Raw genomic sequence first — 23,869 nt, forward strand, 5'->3', positions numbered from 1 at the left:
ACTAGTATTATCTACATCTAGACACAATGGTTACAGATACATACTGGTATTATCTACATCCTATATACACAATGGTTACAGATACATACTAGTATTATCTACATCCTATATACACAATGGTTACAGATACATACTAGTATTATCTACATCCTATATACACAATGGTTACAGATACATACTAGTATTATCTACATCTGATACAATGGTTACAGATACATACTGGTATTATCTACATCTGACACAATGGTTACAGATACATACTAGTATTATCTACATCCTATACACAATGGTTACAGATACATACTAGTATTATCTACATCTATATACACAATGGTTACAGATACATACTAGTATTATCTACATCCTATATACACAATGGTTACAGATACATACTAGTATTATCTACATCCTATATACACAATGGTTACAGATACATACTAGTATTATCTACATCTGACACAATGGTTACAGATACATACACAATGGTTACAGATACATACTAGTATTATCTACATCCTATATACACAATGGTTACAGATACATACTAGTATTATCTACATCCTATATACACAATGGTTACAGATACATACTAGTATTATCTACATCCTATATACACAATGGTTACAGATACATACTAGTATTATCTACATCCTATATACACAATGGTTACAGATACATACTGGTATTATCTACATCCTATATACACAATGGTTACAGATACATACTAGTATTATCTACATCCTATATACACAATGGTTACAGATACATACTAGTATTATCTACATCTGTACACAATGGTACAGTACATACTGGTATTATCTACATCTGACACAATGGTTCAGATAAACTAATAGTATTATCTAATACCTATATACTACATGATTACATGCTACATCCTACATCTGACACAATGGTTACAGATACATACTAGTATTATCTACATCTCTATACACAATGGTTACAGAGACATACTAGTATTTATCTACATCCTATATACACAATGGTTACAGATACCATACTAGTATTATCTACATCCTATATACACAATGGTTACCGATACATACTAGGTATTATCCTACATCCAGTTTATCACACCTATTACTGGTCGTACATATAGTATGATCTACACCATATACAAAGGTTCAGATAATACTGTATTATCTACAGAACCATAATCACAATGGACGATACTACTAGTATTAATCTCTCTTTCACAAAAAGGAACAGTATTATCACATCTGACACAGGGTTACAGATATTGTTATCTATCCTATCACAATGACAGAACATCGTTTCTACATCCTTATACAATTTACAGAAATGGGATTTCTAACTATATACACAAGGTACAGATACATACATGGATTACATACCTATATCAGCAATGGCTTACAGTACCTACTAGTATTAACACTATACACCTGGATACAATACATCTAGTATATCTTCATCCTATATACACAATGTACAGAAAACAGTATTATCACACCTATTACACAACTGGTACAGGTTATGTCTTACTACACTGACCAATGGTTCCCCAGGGGAACACACCCCAGTATTATCTCATCTATATACACAATGGTACAGTACACTACTAGGGATACACACCTTCCAGATAAATATTTTTCTCATCTTACACATGGACAGATACACACCAGATACACACCTAATAATGTGTACCTATACTACTAGATAATCTAATCCACACCATGGTATACAACCTCATATAGTATTATCTACTTTTACACATGGAACAGATACAACTGGATATCACACCTCACATGTTGTCTCTGTTCTACACCATATACACAAGGTTAAAATCAACTGGGATACAACCTCATCCAAGGTTGTCTCTGTATTACACAGACACAGTTACAAGATACACACAATCAGATATAGTATTATCTCTCCTCTATACACAGGACGAACACAGTAGTCACACGGGTTTTTACACAATGGTTCAGATACATATGTTTATCTACACGACACAGTTACAACACCAGTATACACATCCTATATCACATGTTACAGATACAACAGTATTATCACATCCAGGTAACACCATTACAGGATACGTATTGTCTCTCCTATTACAAGGTACAGTACAACTAGTATTCACTACATCGATACAATGTTCAGATAAATGTTTTTCTCTACACCTATAACAACAATGGGTTACACGATAAAACTAGTGTTCTACTCTATATACACAGAGACAAGTATCACACCAATGGTATATACAACCTAGTATTTCTCGTCTACACAAGGTTACAGATAGCACAGGAGTATCACCCTGACACATGTGTTCGTCACAAAAGATAACATTATCACACAATGGATACACATCATATAGTATATCTCGTCTAACAATGGTACAGATACACCAGGGTATACCTACATCCAATACGAATGGTCTTCTACACTAGAAACATCAAGTAAGTACATATGGTATACACACTCACAATGGTTGTCATACTAGATATCTACATCCAATACACAATGGGTTCGTCTCTGTATATCTAACATATACACATGGATACAGATACCTAGATATCTACACCATATAACATGGTTACAGTAATATGTTGTATCTACACTGACACAGGTCAGAACACTGGTATTATCACTCCAATACCTGTCTACCATAATACTAGTAATCCATCCTATATACACAATGTTTACGTCTCTGTTTCTACACATATAACAAGTAAGTCATACCAGGATATCACATCCTTACACATGAGAACACTAGTATTACTACACCTATATACACAATGGTTTCAGATACATACTGGTATTATCTACTCTATATAACAATGGGTTTCAGATACATACTGGTTTATCTATACCTATTACACAAGGTTTTCAGATACTATGTTTACACACCTTATAAACAATGGTTCAGGGCTACGGTATTATTCATCCTATTACACAATGGTTTCAATCATACTATTTATCTACATCCTATTACACAATGGTTTTAGATACAACTAGTTTTTCTAAAACCATATAACAAGGTTACAGATACATACAGATTATTTCATCCATTACCAATGGTACAGAAATACTGGATTACTACATCTATATACACAATGGTTACCAGATACATACTAGTATTATCTACATCCTATATACACAATGGTTACAGGATACATACTAGTATTATCTACATCCTATACACAATGGTTACAGATACATACTAGTATTATCTACATCCTATATACACAATGGTTACAGGTACATACTAGTATTATCTACATCCTATATACACAATGGTTACAGATACATACTAGTATTATCTACATCCTATATACACAATGGTTACAGATACATACTAGTATTATCTACATCCTATATACACAATGGTTACAGATACATACTGGTATTATCTACATCTGACACAATGGTTACAGATACATACTAGTATTATCTACATCTGACACAATGGTTACAGATACATACTAGTATTATCTACATCCTATATACACAATGGTTACAGATACATACTAGTATTATCTACATCATATACACAATGGTTACAGATACATACTGGTATTATCTACCTATATACACAATGGTTACAGATACATACTAGTATTATCTACATCCTATATACACAATGGTTACAGATACATACTAGTATTATCTACATCTGACACAATGGTTACAGATACATACTGGTATTATCTACATCTGACACAATGGTTACAGATACATACTAGTGTTATCTACATCCTATATACACAATGGTTACAGATAAATACTAGTATTATCTACATCCTATATACACAATGGTTACAGATACATACTAGTATTATCTACATCCTATATACACAATGGTTACAGATACATACTAGTATTATCTACATCTGACACAATGGTTACAGATACATACTAGTATTATCTACATCCTATATACACAATGGTTACAGATACATACTAGTATTATCTACATCCTATATACACAATGGTTACAGATACATACTGGTATTATCTACATCCTATATACACAATGGTTACAGATACATACTGGTATTATCTACATCTGATACAATGGTTACAGATACATACTAGTATTATCTACATCCTATATACACAATGGTTACAGATACATACTGGTATTATCTACATCTGACACAATGGTTACAGATACATACTAGTATTATCTACATCCTATATACACAATGGTTACAGATACATACTAGTATTATCTACATCCTATATACACAATGGTTACAGATACATACTAGTATTATCTACATCTGACACAATGGTTACAGATACATACTGGTATTATCTACATCCTATATACACAATGGTTACAGATACATACTGGTATTATCTATACCTATATACACAATGGTTACAGATACATACTAGTATTATCTACATCCTATATACACAATGGTTACAGGTACATACTGGTATTATCTACATCCTATATACACAATGGTTACAGATACATACTAGTATTATCTACATCCTATATACACAATGGTTACAGATACATACTAGTATTATCTACATCCTATATACACAATGGTTACAGATACATACTAGTATTATCTACATCTGACACAATGGTTACAGATACATACTAGTATTATCTACATCTGATACAATGGTTACAGGTACATACTAGTATTATCTACATCCTATATACACAATGGTTACAGATACATACTAGTATTATCTACATCCTATATACACAATGGTTACAGATACATACTAGTATTATCTATACCTATATACACAATGGTTACAGATACATACTAGTATTATCTACATCCTATATACACAATGGTTACAGATACATACTAGTATTATCTACATCCTATATACACAATGGTTACAGGTACATACTAGTATTATCTACATCTGACACAATGGTTACAGATACATACTAGTATTATCTACATCCTATATACACAATGGTTACAGATACATACTAGTATTATCTACATCCTATATACACAATGGTTACAGATACATACTGGTATTATCTACATCCTATATACACAATGGTTACAGATACATACTAGTATTATCTATACCTATATACACAATGGTTACAGATACATACTAGTATTATCTACATCTGATACAATGGTTACAGATACATACTAGTATTATCTACATCTGACACAATGGTTACAGATACATACTAGTATTATCTACATCCTATATACACAATGGTTACAGATACATACTAGTATTATCTACATCTGTCACAGTGTCTCATCATTATTGACAATACAGTAAAAACAGAAATTAATGCTAAATGCAACATATTGTGGTTCTAACATATAGCTTGTTCTAGTCAAATTGAAGTTCAGTTTTATAAGAGACAGCAAAGCAGGAAGATATGGAGGATGCGTGTAAGTGATATATTTTTTCTAGACACAAGAAAATCAAATATTACATGTAATGCACAGTTTTCATATGAAGCTCATTTTCTTTGAATCTTTTGTACATGTTTCTCTGATTTCTTAGTGAAGCACCAATGCGCTAAATCTCAAATAGGATTTAGGAATGCTTGGCATCGTTACAATTTGATAGTCTGTTAATTCATCTTTTTAGTTTCCTTCAAGTTTAAGACTAGTCCTCTGAGGTTACTATCATATCTGTGATGTAATATTTCATAGCATTGTAAATGTCAGAATACCAAAAACAACCACAGCAGGGGATACACACCTGGATAGTGTTGTCTTTGTCTACACAGGGAACAGTAGTCACAGCAGGGGATACACACCTCAGATAGTGTTGTCTCTGTCTACACAGGGAACAGTAGTCACAGCAGGGGATACACACCTCAGATAATGTTGTCTCTGTCTACACAGGGAACAGTAGTCACACCAGGGGATACACACCCCAGATAGTGTGTCTCTGTCTACACAGACAACAGTAGTCACACCAGGGGATACACACCTCAGATAATGTTGTCTCTGTCTACACAGAGAACAGTAGTCACACCAGGGGATACACACCTCGGATAGTGTTGTCTCTGTCTACACAGAGAACAGTAGTCACACCAGGGGATACACACCCCAGATAGTGTTGTCTCTGTTTACACAGAAAACAGTAGTCACACCAGGGGATACACACCCCAGATAGTGTTGTCTCTGTCTACACAGGGAACAGTAGTCACACCAGGGGATACACACCCCAGATAGTGTTGTCTCTGTTTACACAGAGAACAGTAGTCACACCAGGGGATACACACCCCAGATAATGTTGTCTCTGTCTACACAGAGAACAGTAATCACACCAGGGGATACACACCTCAGATAGTGTTGTCTCTGTTTACACAGAGAACAGTAGTCACACCAGGGGATACACACCCCAGATAGTGTTGTCTCTGTCTACACAGGGAACAGTAGTCACACCAGGGGATACACACCTCAGATAGTGTGTCTCTGTCTACACAGGGAACAGTAGTCACACCAGGGGATACACACCTCAGATAGTGTGTCTCTGTCTACACAGGGAACAGTAGTCACTCCAGGGGATACACACCTCAGATAGTGTGTCTCTGTCTACACAGGGAACAGTAGTCACTCCAGGGGATACACACCTGGATAATGTTGTCTCTGTCTACACAGAGAACAGTAGTCACACCAGGGGATACACACCTCAGATAATGTTGTCTCTGTCTACACAGAGAACAGTAGCACACCAGGGGATACACACCTGGATAATGTTTCTCTCATCCCTACAGGTATCATACTGGTCTGTCCAGGTAAATACACCCATGCTTGCTGTGTGTGTATTACCTCGCTTCCGGTGTAGGATAGCCACGCGTGCGCAATGATACAAAAGTAGGTCGCCGAACCGAAAGTAGATCTATTTATAGATTTGTAAACACATCGTCTGCTCCATGCTATGTAATCAGATAATAATTTTTTTTATTTATGATATAAATTATGTAAAAAAACACGTTCTTTTATTGTTTTTTATTAATAAAACATGGAACTATATTTTCACGCGAAAGGACACACTACTAGCTTGGCCGACATCAAGTGATTTGGCTTCGCTTGCAATGACAGGGCTGCTGAAACAACGTTAGACTGTGGAAATGAATGGTTTCCTTCGTTTTTAGAACAGCAAACATGGTTTGCATATATGGGGTATGGTAAATCGATTGGCGCTGTTCTTTTTTTATTATATGCAGTAGAAAAAAAGTTTGGATTGAGAAAAAATGGCGTCTATCTGAGAAAGCTATCGACAGATAGTGCCTATTTTTGCATATTTTAGGTTGGGGAATGAGAGAAAAATACTCAATCATATGTGGTTCATGTAGGATAGGGATATTTCACCCTCTGGGTCACAAAATGTGGTAAATCCCTCGGCGGAGCCTCGGGTTTTACCACATTTTGTGACCCCTCGGGTGGAATATCCCTATCCTACATGACCACATATGATAGAGTCTTATAGTCTCTGTCTACACAGAGAACAGTAGTCACACCAGAGGATACACACCTCAGATAGTGTGTCTCTAGATCTGTCTACACAGAGAACAGTAGTCACACCAGTCACAAGAGAGCATACTAACCTCTAATACTGAGATAGTGTTGTCTCTGTCTAAAAACCTGTTTTGTTGCAGCAAATTTATATTGATTTCTAATAATATTTGGTGAGTCTATAGCTACTTAACACAGCAGAGAATCCATATCACAACTTATTTTTTCCAGTTATGTCAGGAAAGTCTGAAGATTTAGGTTGACACAACAAAATATGGAAGAGAGTGTATGTGAAGAGGGAATAGTATTGCTGTCAGAACTGTCGATTAAGCTATTGATCACAAAGGCTTTTGGGATTACTGATGATAACTAATTTGGAAGATTTATATAGTGATGAATGATGATATTACAGATTTACTTTGAGTAATGTTTGAGTTCATGGTAGCTTTATGAGTTGATTGCAAGCTTAAGGTTTACATTCACTCCTGATGTCTGACATAGTCACGAAACATTGATGTCTCCATTTGTCACAGACATCACATGTGTCTCACAGTATAACACATCACAGGTATCTCACTGTGTCACACACCACAGGTGTCTCACTGTATAACACATCACAGGTATCTCACTGTATCACACATCACAGGTATCTCACTGTATCACACATCACAGGTGTCTCACTGTATCACACATCACAGGTGTCTCACTGTATAACACATCACATGTGTCTCACTGTGACACACATCACAGGTGTCTCACTGTGTCACACATCACAGGTGTCTGACTGTATAACACATCACAGGTGTCTGACTGTATAACACATCACAGGTATCTCACTGTATCACACATCACAGGTGTCTCACTGTATCACACATCACAGGTGTCTCACTGTATCACACATCACAGGTGTCTCACTGTATCACACATCACAGGTATCTCACTGTATCACACATCACATGTGTCTCACTGTATCACACATCACAGGTGTCTCACTGTATAACACATCACATGTGTCTCACTGTGACACACATCACAGGTGTCTCACTGTGTCACACATCACAGGTGTCTGACTGTATAACACATCACATGTGTCTCACTGTGACACACATCACAGGTGTCTCACTGTGACACACATCACAAGTGTCTCACTGTGTCACACATCACAGGTGTCTGACTGTATAACACATCACAGGTGTCTGACTGTATAACACATCACAGGTATCTCACTGTATCACACATCACAGGTGTCTCACTGTATCACACATCACAGGTGTCTCACTGTATCACACATCACAGGTGTCTCACTGTATAACACATCACATGTGTCTCACTGTATAACACATCACAGGTATCTCACTGTATAATGCATCACAGGTATCTCACTGTATCACACATCACAGGTGTCTCACTGTCACACATCACAGGTGTCTCACTGTGTCACACATCACAGGTGTCTCACTGTATAACACATCACATGTGTTTCACTGTATCACACATCACAAATGTCTCACTGTATCACACATCACAAGTGTCTCACTGTATCACACATCACACATGTCTGACTGTATAACACATCACAGGGGTGTCTCACTGTATCACACATCAACTGTGTCTCACTATCACACATCACAAGTGTCTGACTGTATCACACATCACAAGTGTCTCACTGTATCACACATCAACTGTGTCTCACTATCACACATCACAGGTATCTCACTGTATAATGCATCACAGGTATCTCACTGTATCACACATCACAGGTGTCTCACTGTCACACATCACAGGTGTCTCACTGTGTCACACATCACAGGTGTCTCACTGTATAACACATCACATGTGTTTCACTGTATCACACATCACAAGTGTCTCACTGTCACACATCACAAGTGTCTCACTGTATCACACATCACAAATGTCTGACTGTATAACACATCACAGGGGTGTCTCACTGTATCACACATCAACTGTGTCTCACTATCACACATCACAAGTGTCTGACTGTATCACACATCACAAGTGTCTCACTGTATCACACATCAACTGTGTTTCACTATCACACATCACAAGTGTCTGACTGTATCACACATCACAAGTGTCTCACTGTCACACATCACAGGTGTCTCACTGTATAACACATCACATGTGTCTCACTGTCACACATCACAGGTGTCTCACTGTATCACACATCACAGGTGTCTCACTGTATAATACATCACAGGTATCTCACTGTATAACACATCACAGGTATCTCACTGTATCAGACATCACAGGTATCTCACTGTATAACACATCACAGGTATCTCACTGTATAACACATCACAGGTATCTCACTGTATAACACATCACAAGTGTCTCACTGTCACACATCACAGGTGTCTCACTGTATAACACATCACATGTGTCTCACTGTCACACATCACAGGTGTCTCACTGTATCACACATCACAGGTGTCTGACTGTATAACACATCACAGGTATCTCACTGTATAACACATCACAGGTGTCTCACTGTATAACACATCACAGGTATCTCACTGTATCAGACATCACAGGTATCTCACTGTATAACACATCACATGTGTCTCACTGTCACACATCACAGGTGTCTCACTGTATCACACATCACAGGTGTCTGACTGTATAACACATCACAGGTATCTCACTGTATAACACATCACAGGTATCTCACTGTATAACACATCACAGGTATCTCACTGTATCAGACATCACAGGTATCTCACTGTATAACACATCACAGGTATCTCACTGTATAACACATCACAGGTATCTCACTGTATAACACATCACAAGTGTCTCACTGTCACACATCACAGGTATCTCACTGTATAACACATCACATGTGTCTCACTGTCACACATCACAGGTGTCTCACTGTATCACACATCACAGGTGTCTGACTGTATAACACATCACAGGTATCTGACTGTATAACACATCACAGGTATATCACTGTATAACACATCACAGGTGTCTCACTGTATAACACATCACAGGTGTCTCACTGTATAACACATCACAGGTATCTCACTGTATCAGACATCACAGGTATCTCACTGTATAACATATCACATGTGTCTCACTGTCACACATCACAGGTATCTCACTGTATAACACATCACAGGTATCTCACTGTATAACACATCACAGGTATCTCACTGTATCACACATCACAGGTATCTCACTGTATCAGACATCACAGGTATCTCACTGTATAACATATCACATGTGTCTCACTGTCACACATCACAGGTGTCTCACTGTATCACACATCACAGGTGTCTGACTGTATAACACATCACAGGTATCTCACTGTATAACACATCACAGGTATCTCACTGTATCAGACATCACAAGTGTCTAACTGTATCACACTGTATTCACACATCACAAGTGTCTGACTGTATCACACATCACAAGTGTCTGACTGTGTCAATCAGGGACAGATTGTCTGTGATACCCTTAACATACTTTATTTGACAGTATAGGTGTATTTGATAACAGGGTTATATCAACCTCATGTGCTTCATTGCACAGTGAACATTGTGCTTTGTCAAAATCTGTGGGGAAAGTCTCAACCAGTCAGAAAACAGCAAAAATCGCAGTAATTTTTACAAAGATTTGTATAAACCTATTGGTATGATGTTGACTATGCCCAGTGCCCACAAATATATATATACTATGTCTATAACAAGGGAAATTCCAATCAGTCAAAACTGTTGGAATGACTTTTACAGGAACTTTATCCAATCACCTGTAGATGGTAGTCCTAAACTAGTGCTGCTATTTTCCGGTTTATATCAAATTAAAAATGGCTAAAAATACATGAACTATTCCTGGCACAGCCCTAACCAACTCCAGAACAAACTAAAGATCAGCATCTGTGTTTTCTAAACACACTTTTTCACTAAAGTTCTCTATATTCTGCTTGTTATTACTAAAAGGTCAGATAAATATTTTCTGTCAATTTGCTAGCACTAAAACAATCCGATTACACTGGTATCAGGCTGGCTGATCATGAACATTTCAGTATTTTAGATTTTCAGAGAGATTCCCTATTACATGAGTTGGGAGACAGGGGTGAGGGTTTTGATTTAGTGTGTATAAAGTGTTTATATCAGTCAGTTGTGAGTGTTGATATCTAATGTTGATATCCTATACAGAGATGAAGTAAACATTTGGCAGATCACATGTGAAGGTTGAACTTTGACCTTTACTGCGCTGGAGAAGTTTTATGTAATAGTAATAGCCTATACATGTAGTTATCTGAAGACAGAGAGATTGATAGCTCTATCATAACAAATCCAAGAAAGTTGTTTAAGCCTAATTCAAAAGCTGTTCACATTTTAGCATATTGGCCTTTTGTAATTGAGCCTGCATGATAGCACTGTTAAGAACCAATCTATTTTGAAGATTTAAACAATATAAAGTTGCTCTAAGATCTATGTTTCTATTGAAGTGGAACCTTTGCAGAAAATTTGAATTGCATGTTTGATTGATCATAAATCTTGTTTACTTTTAAGAAAAAAAAGTATATAGCATGGGACATATATTATATTCAGGAGGTGACCTGTGGGTGGGAATTTCAAAGGTCTCTAAATTAACTGTTACACACTTATTTCTAGAAATGTCTAATTTCTAAAAAAATGTTTTATTAGCTTTTGCTCATTTCGTTAGAGGGAAAGTTATCTATGCAAAGGTATATTTAGCTCACTTACCCTTCGTGGAGTGGTGTCCGTCGTCCGCCCGTCCGTTCTGCATGAACTTTTTCCTTTAAATAGCTTCTGCTCAAAATCCAAGAGGCCTAGAGACCTGATATAGGTCATGTGTCATGCTGAGATGAAGGGCTACCAAATTTGTTCAAATGAATGACCTTGACCTACATTCAAGGTCACATAGGTCAAATAGGTTAAAAACTTAAAATAACTTCTTCTCAATTACCATGAGGCACTGGGACTTATATTATGCCTGCAGCATTCTAGGTTAAAGGGCTCCCAAGTTTGTTCAAATGAATGACCTTGACCTTCATTCAAGGTCACCTGGGTCAAATAGGCTTAATATGGATAGGAAAGAGACTTGGTAATAGGCCAGTTGTATAATGAAATGAAGGACTAGAAAATCTATTGACATGAATATAAACCTAGCCTACTCTGCTATTTGAATCGAGTGGTTATCAGCATATTATCTGCAGAAAAAATCTAAATCAACTCCAAAGTTGCTGTAGTGCCAGGTGAGCGAAACAGGCCCATTGTGCCTCTTGTAATTAATTATGTAATAACCTAATTCAGGTCTGTGTGCTGATGCAAAGTCTGTGTCCTGATCCTAGGTCTGTGTCCTGATCCAAGGTGTGTGTCCTGATCCTAGGTCTGTGTCCTGATCCAAGGTCTGTGACCTGATCCTACTTCTTTGTCCCGATCCAAGGTCTGTGTCCTGATCCTACTTCTTTGTCCTGATCCAAGGTCTGTGTCCTGATCCTACTTCTATGTTCTGATCCAAGGTCTGTGTCCTGATCCTACTTCTGTGTTCTGATCCAAGGTCTATGTTCTGATCCAAGGTCTTTGTCCTGATCCTACTTCTGTTTTCTGATCCTAGGTCTGTGTCCCGATCCAAGGTCTGTGTCCTGATCCTACTTCTGTGTTCTGATCCAAGGTCTATGTTCTGATCCAAGGTCTATGTTCTGATCCAAGGTCTGTGTCCTCATCCTAGATTTGTGTCCTGATCCTTGGTTTGTGTCCTGATCCTAGGTCTGTGTCCTGATCCTACTTCTGTGTCCTGATCCTGCATCTGTGTCCTGATCCTGCATCTGTGTCATGATCCAAGGTCTGTGTCCTGATCCTACTTCTGTATCCTGATCCTAGGTCTGTGTCCTGATCCTAGGTTTGTTTCCTGATCCTGAATTTGTTTTCTGGTCCTGGGTTTGTTTCCTGATCCTAGGTCTGTGTCCTGATCCTATGTTTGTTTCCTGATCCTAAGTTTGTTTCCTGATCCTAGGTTTGTTTTCTGTTCCTAAGTTTGTATCCTGATCCTAAGTTTGTTTTCTGGTCCTATGTTTGTTTCCTGATCCTAAGTTTGTTTCCTGATCCTAGGTTTGTTTTCTGGTCCTAGGTCTGTATCCTGATCCTAGGTTTGTTTCCTGGTCCTAAGTTTGTTTCCTGATCCTAGGTTTGTTTCCTGATCCAAGGTTTGTTTTCTGGTCCTAAGTTTGTTTCATGATCCTAAGTTTGTTTCCTGGTCCTAGGTCTGTATCCTGATCCTAGGTTTGTTTCCTGGTCCTAAGTTTGTTTCCTGATCCTAGGTTTGTTTCCTGATCCTAAGTTTGTTTCCTGATCCAAGGTTTGTTTTCTGGTCCTAAGTTTGTTTCATGATCCTAAGTTTGTTTCCTGATCCTAGGTTTGTTTTCTGATCCTTGGTTTGTTTCCTGATCCTAAGTTTGTTTCCTGATCCTAAGTTTGTTTCCTGGTCCTAGGTTTGTGTCCTGATCCTAAGTTTGTTTCCTGATCCTAAGTTTGTTTTCTGGTCCTAGGTTTGTTTCCTGATCCTAGGTTTGTTTCCTGATCCTAGGTTTGTTTTCTGGTCCTAAGTTTGTTTCCTGATCCTAGGCTTGTTTCCTGGTCCTAAGTTTGTTTCCTGATCCTAGGTTTTTTTCCTGATCCGAAGTTTGTTTCCTGATCCTAAGTTTGTTTTCTGGTCCTAGGTCTGTTTCCTGATCCTTAGTTTGTTTCCTGGTCCTAGGTTTGTTTCCTGATCCTAGGTTTGTTTCCTGATTCTAAGTTTGTTTCTTGATCTAAGGTTTGTTTTCTGGTCCTAAGTTTGTTTCATGATCCTAAGTTTGTTTCCTGGTCCTAGGTTTGTTTCCTGATCCTAGGTTTGTTTTCTGATCCTTGGTTTGTTTCCTGATCCTAAGTTTGTTTCCTGATCCTAAGTTTGTTTCCTGGTCCTAGGTTTGTGTCCTGATCCTAAGTTTGTTTCCTGATCCTAGGTTTGTTTTCTGGTCCTAGGTTTGTTTCCTGATCCTAGGTTTGTTTCCTGATCCTATGTTTGTTTCCTGATCCTAGGTTTTTTTCCTGATCCTAGGTTTTTTTCCTGATCCTAAGTTTGTTATCTGGTCCTAGGTCTGTTTCCTGATCCTTAGTTTGTTTCCTGGTCCTAGGTTTGTTTCCTGATCCTAGGTTTGTTTTCTGATCCTAGGTTTGTTATCTGGTCCTAGGTCTGTTTCCTGATCCTTAGTTTGTTTCCTGGTCCTAGGTTTGTTTCCTGATCCTAGGTTTGTTTTCTGATCCTAGGTTTGTTTCCTGATCCTAAGTTTGTTTCATGATCCAAGGTCTGTGTCCTGATCCTACTTCTGTGTCCTGATCCTACTTCTGTATCCTGATCCTATGTCTGTGTCCTGATCCTTAGTTTGTTTCCTGATCCTAGGTTTGACTAGATAAATCTTTTTGATCTTTTAATGGAGCATTTAATGAAGTGGAATTTAACAAAGCAGTATCTTAATGAATCATTTTAATGACCAAATCAGATTTCTTTACTTACCGGATAGTGGTGCAGCCATTTTGGATAAAAGCAGAGATATATGCTTCTGATATTAAGTGTTTAGAATGGAGTTGTTTGGATATTTCTGCAAATATGTTTGGAATGTTTCAATTAGCTGTTTCTTAACAGTATAATTACAGTGCACATTTACTTACTAATACAATTTGTACAATTTTCTAGTTGAAATTCTTTGCTACATGTTGTATGTATACCAGCCTATTGGCCAGATCATTCTAGTACACCTTTTGATGAGTTTGGCTTGCCTTAGTTATGTGTAACTCATTTTCTTTGGAATACATTACACAAACTTCTGTCTTGTTAAGAAAGTAAAAAAATAGCTTACTGTTATATCTTTGTAGCTAGAATATGTAACCAAAATGTTGTGTTTACTAAGAAATTGCTGTCTTACAAAACTAGAGAGGTTAAATTATTTTACAGGGTTCCATAAATGTACACAAATATGGATGATTTTTCACAAGTTACACAACTTCAAGTAAACTTTTAATTAAACAGCCATTTTTGAGCTAAATTTAAAAGATTACAATGCATTTTATAAATGTCATACATTGTATGAAATAGAAATTAGTTTAAGATTCTGTTTATGACATAATCAACCATTAGACATTCATTTGTATTTACATCTTACATATTGACATTTTTACTCCAAACTGTGTCCCTTTTGTGAATTTGAAGTATCAATATAGAATGGTTTCCTGTTGAATAATATTAAGAATATTTTGCCATGGTAAGTTTCTCTTGCATTAATGTTGTCAAATGTCACTTGTTTGGATTTGAACCCAAAAATCAGGCAATTTCAATGCAGTGAATAGAAAGCACCCTTTCTGATAGGTCAAAAACAAAAGTTATGTCATCACAGTGATGACTAAATTTACTGTATACCTGGTATTTTACGCCCCAGGTTATTTTCGCCCTTGAGCAACACAAAAGATATTCGCCCCTGTTTTAATCTCGCCCTCAACTACTTTATAAGAAATGTCTTTTCCTTGTTTACAATCGGAAAAATCTGTTTGGAATTCTCGATACAATTACACTCGGAACACTTGGGATTTATCGAATACCCCCATTTTCTTTTCTTTCCATATCCCTCTGAGGTGTGAAATGTAATCAGGTGTGAAATAAACAACGTTTACCTGTGTTCAGATTTACTTTTAGTCTATATTGATTCAAATAGTATCAGGTATGCATGGTCGATAGTAAGCAAACATGATGAATGGTAAGTTCACCGTGCCGTGACTAATTACTGACCAGTGTTTTCTCTTGTTCATTTGTCATCGATGGAAGCCACAAGCGACAGTGAACGCATATAATCAGTCTTCACAATGGCAGGAATTTGATGCTATTTTGTGTGCATCATTTAAAAAAATGACTGGATTTTAAAAGTTACTTAGTAATTATAGTTTTTTTTTAAATCAAATATACTAAACCTAGTATGCTGTCTTAGGCCATATTCTCGATTTAACCCAACGTGATATTGCAAATCTACTAGGCCTAGATTTAGATCTAGATTTTATTTCACATGCATGGATTGGAATAAAACAATAAATTATTTTATAAATTTAGTGTAAATATATAACATGTATTGCTTGTAATTGTATAGAATAAAACACACTTGAAAAGTACGAGGGTATGTTTTGGATCTGACTACAATAAGCCTATGTACGATAACTTGTAAATCCTGCAATTGAGCTTGAAATTTTCGCCGTCATCTTAAATTCGCCCTATCATCAAAGGGCGAAAATGGTGAAAATTAAACAGGGGCGAAAATTACCAAACCTTGTGAAATCAGTATTAAAACAATGGGAACTTATAATATCACAGCTCTACTCAAGCATGTATTTGTTGCGATTTAAAACCCTTGTAAAAATATTAATTATGCATGTGATCATTTGTGCTTGATGAAAGGAGTTGTTGGCATTATAATTTTTGGCACAGATCTACTTTGAGACGTCTCAGCAAAATCTTTGTCATTCCTAAAACATGTATCCCCTGAGTTTAAATATCCTTTTCTGTTTTCTATACACCCACATATACACTGAAAGGCAGGAACTAAACTGCCATTAATTAAAATGTATGTCTGGTGACTTTTATTATAGAGTTATATTGTGTTGTTCTGTCTATTTAAGTTTCATTGTATGTACATGCTGTACATGTTTTTGCATTCTTTAAATTTTATACATCAATTTGTGGAAGTTAAAAAAAAGGCACACCACCAACATTCCATATAGGTAATGATCTTAAAACATGCAAATTAATTGTCAGGTTATACTAAAACTAAAATTGTGTCACTATAGTGAGGCGAACAATGAGTTACGTTTCTTGCTTTCTCTGTTTATCCTTACAGGGGAAACAATAATACCTATAGACACTGGAAATTTATAAAAAATATTTCATGGTATATATATATAAGTCACTTAATAATGGTTTAAAATTGAATAAGCATGGAAAATCAAGGTCATTAGTCGCATTACACAGGAAGTCGCTGAATACATGTGCAGTCAAGGTGAAATAAATTGGAAAAATCATTGGGGGGGACTCTGAATAGGTCGGAAAAGACAGGAAGTTGCTTGATACAGTTGTACCAAGACATCAGAATACTAGAAGTCCTATATTGTACCAAGACATCAGAATACTAGAAGTCCTACATTGTACCAGGACATCAGAATACTAGAGGTCCTATATTGTACCAGGACATCAGAATACTAGAGGTCCTATATTGTACCAGGACATCAGAATACCAGAGGTCCTATATTGTACCAGGACATCAGAATACTAGAGGTCCTGTATTGTACCAGGACATCAGAATACTAGAGGTCCTGTATTGTACCAGGACATCAGAATACTAGAGGTCCTGTATTGTACCAGGACATCAGAATACTAGAGGTCCTGTATTGTACCAGGACATCAGAATACTATAGGTCCTGTATTGTACCAGGACATCAGAATACTACAGGTCCTACATTGTACCAGGACATCAAAATACTACAGGTCATACATTGTACCAGGACATCAGAATCCTAGAGGTCCTACATTGTACCAGGACATCAAAATACTACAGGTCCTACATTGTACCTGGGCATCAGAATACTACAGGTCCTATATTGTACCAGGACATCAGAATACTACAGGTCCTACATTGTACCAGGACATCAAAATACTACAGGTCCTACATTGTACCTGGGCATCAGAATACTAGAGGTCCTACATTGTACCAGGACATCAGAATCCTAGAGGTCCTATATTGTACCAGAACATCAGAATACTAGAGGTCCTGTATTGTACCAGGACATCAGAATACTAGAGGTCCTGTATTGTACCAGGACATCAGAATACTATAGGTCCTGTATTGTACCAGGACATCAGAATACTACAGGTCCTACATTGTACCAGGACATCAAAATACTACAGGTCATACATTGTACCAGGACATCAGAATCCTAGAGGTCCTACATTGTACCAGGACATCAAAATACTACAGGTCCTACATTGTACCTGGGCATCAGAATACTACAGGTCCTATATTGTACCAGGACATCAGAATACTACAGGTCCTACATTGTACCAGGACATCAAAATACTACAGGTCCTACATTGTACCTGGGCATCAGAATACTAGAGGTCCTACATTGTACCAGGACATCAGAATCCTAGAGGTCCTATATTGTACCAGAACATCAGAATACTAGAGGTCCTGTATTGTACCAGGACATCAGAATACTAGAGGTCCTATATTGTACCTGGACATCAGAATACTAGAGGTCCTATATTGTACCAGGACATCAGAACACTACAGGTCCTACATTGTACCAGGACATCAAAATACTACAGGTCCTACATTGTACCTGGGCATCAGAATACTAGAGGTCCTACATTGTACCAGGACATCAGAATCCTAGAGGTCCTATATTGTACCAGAACATCAGAATACTAGAGGTCCTGTATTGTACCAGGACATCAGAATACTAGAGGTCCTATATTGTACCAGGACATCAGAATACTAGAGGTCCTATATTGTACCAGGACATCAGAACACTACAGGTCCTATATTGTACCAGGACATAAGAATACTAGAGGTCCTATATTGTACCAGGACATCAGAATACTACAGGTCCTATATTGTACCAGGACATCAGAACCAGGAAGCTATTTTTTCCAAGGTATTTTTTCAGCGAATTGAATTCAATCTGTTTTCTAGAACCATTTCATTGATCTGTTTCCCAATCTTTCGAGAAGTAAACATTAAGCTGGGAAGTAATGAGTAATGTTTTTTAAAGAGAAAATATCAGGATTGCTACTACATATATATCCATTTAATGTCTTCAGGCTATAGCATCTATTCTGAATGTGAGTTGGACCAGAAGGTTATAATTACAAAGTGGCCATACCCAGCGGTTATTTGTCAAGGCAATATACACCAATGGTCAATCACTTGGTCATTACTGCTTTCAGAGTTCAGGGGGCAAGGTCATTCTCTACAAGATATTGTAAATCAAGGTCTTACAATATATATATGTATAAGAAGCTATGTTTTTGAGTTAGGGTTTGGAGTAGAAACAGAATTTTCTCTGGTTGAAAAGGTATTGATGTTCCTTCTGGGTAAAATTTATTGCGAGTGAGAAGTTATGATGACAAGATGATGTATTGACGGTATAGCTGTAGAATCAATAGCACTATTGTGACATATCAGCACTTGTACTCAAAATTATTTTGTGGATTTATCTTGTTGGGCATTGGAGGCTGGATGTGGTGTTTTGTGGAAACCTGTCGGGCATTGGAGACCGGGCGTCATTGTTTTACAGAATCTTGTTGTCAGGCATTGGAGACCGGGCGTCATTGTTTTACGGAATCTTGTTGTCAGGCATTGGAGACCGGGCGTCATTGTTTTACGGAATCTTGTTGTCAGGCATTGGAGACCGGGCGTCATTGTTTTACGGAATCTTGTTGTCAGGCATTGGAGACCGGGCGTCATTATTTTACGGAATCTTGTTGTCAGGCATTGGAGACCGGGCGTCATTGTTTTACGGAATCTTGTTGTCAGGCATTGGAGACCGGGTGTCATTGTTTTACGGAATCTTGTTGTCAGGCATTGCATCATTTGGTCTGGAGGTTAACAATTATTAAGGCCATTAAATGGAATTCTGGGTATTTGCGATGTTAACATTTTATCTCATTAATGCTATTGCTTTCGGGTAAAGAGCGATTTTTGTTTGATGTTGATGGATGTATGATGGTCCCTGGAGAAAGCTTGCAGTTATTGGCTGTACATGTCCAGCTTACAGCTAATCTTTGTCACTGTCATCGACGACAGATCTCTGTATCAGCTTGTATCGTATATTGCCATCACAGATAGTGTTACAGGTGGTTTGTAGGGATCGGACAGAATTGGTAAAGCTGCTGGAATGTTGGAAGATATCAGGTCTGTGGTTTAGTGTAGACATTGCAGTGGTGACTGTGTGGTTGTGGGGACTGCAATGTTGTGGAATTAAGTCGGATGACATGTCCGGGGATTGGTAGTAGCAGAATTACAGCACTACATAATATTCGTGTAATTCAAAGTGAATATTATATAAAAATGGAATCTGGATTTTTTGAGGATGTTGATTGTGTAGGTGAGTTTCCAAGATGTTAGACATATATGGGGAGATTTTGGCTTGATACAAATATAAAGATATCTCCGTGATTATTTTGGTACATTGAGAGATCATGTATTTATAGTGGGAAATCTTATGAAAGATAAATGATTGAAGAAGAGTGAGAGATTCTATAATATTGGGAAATTTACAACATAGCTGTATCTATCTCACACTGTCCTTTTATGTCAAATAATAGTTAAGTTGTTGAACTTCTCTTCTCTCTGTAGTAACACTATGAAATGTCTGATTTTCTCTTTTTACTTGTTGTAGCATACAAACTGTTTGGGAAGAAGATTTTCAAGACAAGCGGTCGCCTGGTTGCTTCGACCCAGCTATTTCAGAACCCTGTGCCAACACAGGACTGTGACATCATCTTGACCTTCCCACGTGACACAGAAACTGCCACTCTTATGTGGCTCCTTGACAGACTCAGGTCAAGGTCACCGGAGGTCATAGTTCATGTACGTCACCACAGCAACACAAAAGAAGCTGTGTACCATCTTACTGCCACATATGAAAGGTATTTCACATTTTATTAATGTATCTGTGGTCTATTCTCAATTGTATTAAATTTTCTTACTTTCTTTAAATCTATTCACTTTAACAACTTTGTGAGAGTCGTACATAATTTTGGGCAGGCTTATTACCAGTCATGGGCTTATTGCTGGATGTTTCTGGCAGGTTTATTACCAGTCATGGGCTTATTGCTGGATGTTTTTGGCAGGCTTATTACCAGGCATGGGCTTATTGCTGGATGTTTCTGGCAGGCTTATTACCAGTCATGGGCTTATTGCTGGATAATTTTTGGAAGGCTTATTACCAGACATGGGCTTATTGCTGGATGTTTCTGGCAGGCTTATTACCAGTCATGGGCTTATTGCTGGATACTTTCGGCAAGTTTATTACCAGGCATGAGCTTATTGCTGGATTAATTGGTAATTTTGTTTTACATCAATATTATCACTTTTCAGATTAAAACAAAGTTACCATTACTTAAAATATAATCATACAGTCATCTTCCTATTGATTTCTTTTCCTGAATCAGATGATTATGAAATTTTACAATGATGATTAAAAACATCCCTAGCTCTGGCACAGGATTGGGTTTGAGGATGATTATATTATGTGATACCTTGAAAAACTTGGCCTAGGATATCGATAGAAAAAATGTACAACTCTTTTTCTGTAAAGATGCCAGTTAGACATTATATACCATTTTATACATGTTGAAAATTTGATGTGTCTGTGGCTCTCGTCGTTGTGACACTTACTGGTGGTTACATGTGAAAGCGTACATTTGCTGTGCCAGACTTTATATATCAAATGAAATTCCCAGTCAAATTTAGAGGCAATTTCAGACAATGTGCAAAGCAGATAAATCTTCAAGCTGCTACAAACGACTTGTGAACATGCAATAAGAGGCCAGTGCTATGTACATAGACATTTTGCCCTACCATCTTAACCATATGTATCTTCCTACTACATTAATATTGCTTAGGGACTTTCACCTTACTAAGCTTTTTTAGCCCACCATCATCAGATGGTGGGCTATTCAAATCGCCCTGCGTCCGTGGTCCGTCCGCCCCTCCGTCCGTCCCTCCGTCCGTCCGTCCGTCCGTCCCTCCGTCCGTAAACAATTCTTGTTATCGCTATTTCTCAGAAAGTACTGAAGCGATCTTTCTCAAATTTCATATGTAGGTTCCCCTTGGTGCCTAGTTATGCATATTGCGTTTTGAGACCAATCGGAAAACAACATGGCCAACAGGCAGCCATCTTGGATTTTGACAATTGAAGTTTATTATCGCTATTTCTGAGAAAGTACTGAAGAGATCGTTCTCAAATTTCATATGAAGGTTCCCCTTGGTGCCTAGTTATGCATATTGCGTTTTGAGGCCAATCGGAAAACAACATGGCCGACAGGCAGCCATCTTGGATTTTGACAATTGAAGTTTGTTATCGCTATTTCTGAGAAAGTACTGAATGGATCTTTCTCAAATTTCATATGTAGGTTTCCCTTGGTGCCTAGTTATGCATATTGCGTTTTGAGACCAATCGGAAAACAAAATGGCCGACAGGCAGCCATCTTGGATTTTGACAATTGAAGTTTGTTATCACTATTGCCTAGTTATGCATATTGCGTTTTGAGACCAATCGGATAACAACATGGCCAACAGGCAGCCATCTTGGATTTTGACAATTGAAGTTTGTTATCGCTATTTCTGAGAAAGTACTGAAGGGATCTTTCTCAAATTTCATATGTAGGTTCCCCTTGGTGCCTAGTTATGCATATTGCGATTTGAGACCAATCGGAAAACAACATGGCCGACAGGCAGCCATCTTGGATTTTGACAATTGAAGTTTGTTATCACTATTTCTGAGAAAGTACTGAATGGATCTTTCTCTAATTTTATATGTAGGTTTCCCTTGGTGCCTAGTTATGCATATTGCGTTTTGAGACCAATCGGAAAACAACATGGCTGACAGGCAGCCATCTTGGATTTTGACAATTGAAGTTTGTTATCACTATTTCTGAGAAAGTATTTAAGGGATCTTTCTGAAATTTCATATGTAAGTTTCCCTTGGTGCCTAGTTATGCATATTGCGTTTTGAGACCAATCTGAAAACAACATGGCCGACAGGCAGCCATCTTGGATTTTGACAATTGAAGTTTGTTATCACTATTTCTGCGAAAGTATTTAAGGGATCTTTCTGAAATTTCATATGTAAGTTTCCCTTGGTGCCTAGTTATGCATATTGCGTTTTGAGACCAATCAGAAAACAACATGGCTGACAGGCAGCCATCTTGGATTTTGACAATTTAAGTTTGTTATCACTATTTCTGTGAAAGTACTGAATGGATCTTTCTGAAATTACATATGTAGGTTTCCTTTGGTGCCTGGTTATGCATATTGCGTTTTGAGTCCAATCAGAAAACAATATGGCCGACAGGCAGCCATCTTGGATTTTGACAATTGAAGTTTGTTATCACTATTTCTGAGAAAGTATTTAAGGGATCTTTCTGAAATTTCATATGTAAGTTTCCCTTGGTGCCTAGTTATGCATATTGCATTTTGAGACCAATCTGAAAATAACATGGCCGACAGGCAGCCATCTTGGATTTTGACAATTGAAGTTTGTTATCGCTATTTCTGAGAAAGTACTGAAGGGATCTTTCTCAAATTTCATATGTAGGTTCCCCTTGGTGCT

At 37.4% G+C, this 23,869-nt stretch overlaps 1 protein-coding gene across 3 annotated transcripts in view; it reads left to right on the top strand.

Annotated features, from left to right (window-relative positions):
* Positions 1 to 23,869, top strand: part of LOC117334668 (anoctamin-8-like) — an 86,799-nt gene that overhangs the window by 20,201 nt on the left and 42,729 nt on the right. For all 3 annotated transcript variants that reach the window (XR_004534207.1, XR_004534208.1, XM_033894420.1), the window contains exon 2: positions 20,933 to 21,182. Coding sequence is in view for 1 of the 3 variants with exons in the window: in XM_033894420.1 (XP_033750311.1) it covers positions 20,933 to 21,182 (250 nt within the window). In the remaining 2 variants the exon portion in view is untranslated. The remainder of the gene's footprint in view (positions 1 to 20,932; positions 21,183 to 23,869) is intronic.

This window comes from Pecten maximus, chromosome 9 (assembly GCF_902652985.1).
Source record: "Pecten maximus chromosome 9, xPecMax1.1, whole genome shotgun sequence".
In the NCBI taxonomy this organism is placed as follows: domain Eukaryota; kingdom Metazoa; phylum Mollusca; class Bivalvia; order Pectinida; family Pectinidae; genus Pecten; species Pecten maximus.